Genomic DNA, 1750 nt, shown 5'->3' on the forward strand with positions numbered 1-1750 from the left:
CGGCGTTTGACTACATGGGAGTCCAGCGACATAGCCATTATGCTAACTACTGGTCCCCCCAAAATGCTAATTCTTAAAAAAAGAAAAAGAAAGATTGGGATTGGTATTGACGTGGGTTATTCCAGCGACATAGCCATTACGCTAACTGCTGGTTCCCCAAAATGCTAATTCTTAAAAAAAAGAAAAAGAAAGATTGGGATTGGGATTGATGTGGGTTATGGGTTGAGGCTGGGTTGGGTTTAGGGTGACGGGGAGGGTGATTCGGGGTGGCGTTGGGATATACCGGGGACACATCAGGGTTGGGGGATGCTGTGCTTGGGTGGGACTGGGTGGAGGCAGCTCCCAACCTTCCCGACTGTCACCATCCTGTCCCCCCCAGCCCTACTGCTCATGTTGGGCCAGAAGGCCAAGACCCTGGAGGTCGAGCTGGCCAAGGAGAAGGCCGTGTGCACCAAAGATAAGGAAAGTTCCTCTCTGAGCAAGCGGGTGGTGGAGGACCAGCTGGCCGAGTGCGGGAAGGCCCGGGAGCAGCTGCGTCTGGAACGCCAGCTGGTGGAGGGCCGTCTCCAGAAGGTGCAATCCGTCTGCCTGCCGTTCGACAAGGAGAAGTTCGAGACGGACCTGCAGAACTTATGGAGGGACTCCATCATCCCTCGCACTCTGGACACCTTCGGCTACGGCCTCTACAGTCACATCAACCCAGAATTGAATTCCATCCGAAGAACCTGCGACCACATGCCCACCCTCATGGCCTCCAAAGTAGACGAACTGGCCCGGAGCCTGAGGTCGGGTATCGAACGCGTGGCCCGCGAGAACTCGGACCTCCAGCGCCAGAAATTGGAGGCCGAACAGAACCTACAGGCCAGTCAGGCGGCCAAAGAGAAAGTGGAGAAGGAGGCTCAGGGCCGGGAGGCCAAACTCCATGCGGAATGCGCCCGGCAGACTCAGCTAGCGTTGGAAGAGAAGGCTGTGTTGCGTAAGGAGCGGGACAACTTGGCCAAGGAGCTGGAGGAAAAGAAGAAGGAGGTGGAACACCTCAAGATGCAACTGGCCGTGGCCAACTCGGCCCTGGACACCTGCATCAAAGCCAAGGTGGGCTGGCGGACCCCCCGAGGGAGGCCGCCCTGGAGCTGGGTCTAGGTGTCCAGTGGGTGGTGACGTGGACCTTGACCCTGGAGTTGGGTTTGAGGTTGACTTCCACATCTAGGCTGGGTTGGTGAGGAGGGCTCCTTAGAGTGTGTCTTTATTTTTATTTTTTTTTAATTCTTTCTTTATTTAAATTTGACCAGAGAGGGACAGAGTGAGAGAGAGAAAGAAGGAAAGTGAGAAAGCAAGCTGCCAGGTCCAGGACCCGAACCATGGGCGGCCATGTGGGAGTCCAGTGACACAACTGCTATGCCATCTGCTGGTTCCACCGTTTTTATTTTTTTAAAGAATTATTTTATTTAACTTCAGTGATTTACTTATTTACTTATTTATTTTTTGAAGGTGACCAGAGAGGGACAGAGTGAGAGAGAGAAAGAAGGAAAGTGAGAAAGCAAGCTGCCAGGTCTGGGACTCGAACCGTGGTCAGCCATGAGAGAATTCAGTGCCCTTCACCACCACTGAGACTTTTTATTTTTTCTGAGGCAGCATTTAGTTTCTTTTTTTTCTCTTTTTTGATTTTTTTTTTTTTTTTTTAGAGATTTTCACTGTAGGGCGCGTGCGCTCGCCAGACAGACAGAGACAGAGAGGTAGAAAGTGAGAAATC

At 52.2% G+C, this 1750-nt stretch overlaps 1 protein-coding gene across 1 annotated transcript in view; it reads left to right on the plus strand.

Moving 5' to 3' along the window:
• PLVAP (plasmalemma vesicle associated protein) overlaps positions 1–1750 on the plus strand; it is a 19709-nt gene that overhangs the window by 7332 nt on the left and 10627 nt on the right. Inside the window, 1 exon segment of the mRNA XM_006147132.3 lies at positions 380–1121. Within this exon segment, the coding sequence (XP_006147194.1) occupies positions 380–1121 (742 nt within the window).

The sequence above is a fragment of the Tupaia chinensis genome, unplaced genomic scaffold (genome assembly GCF_000334495.1).
Source record: "Tupaia chinensis unplaced genomic scaffold, TupChi_1.0 Scaffold000201_1, whole genome shotgun sequence".
Classification (NCBI taxonomy): Eukaryota; Metazoa; Chordata; class Mammalia; order Scandentia; family Tupaiidae; genus Tupaia; species Tupaia belangeri.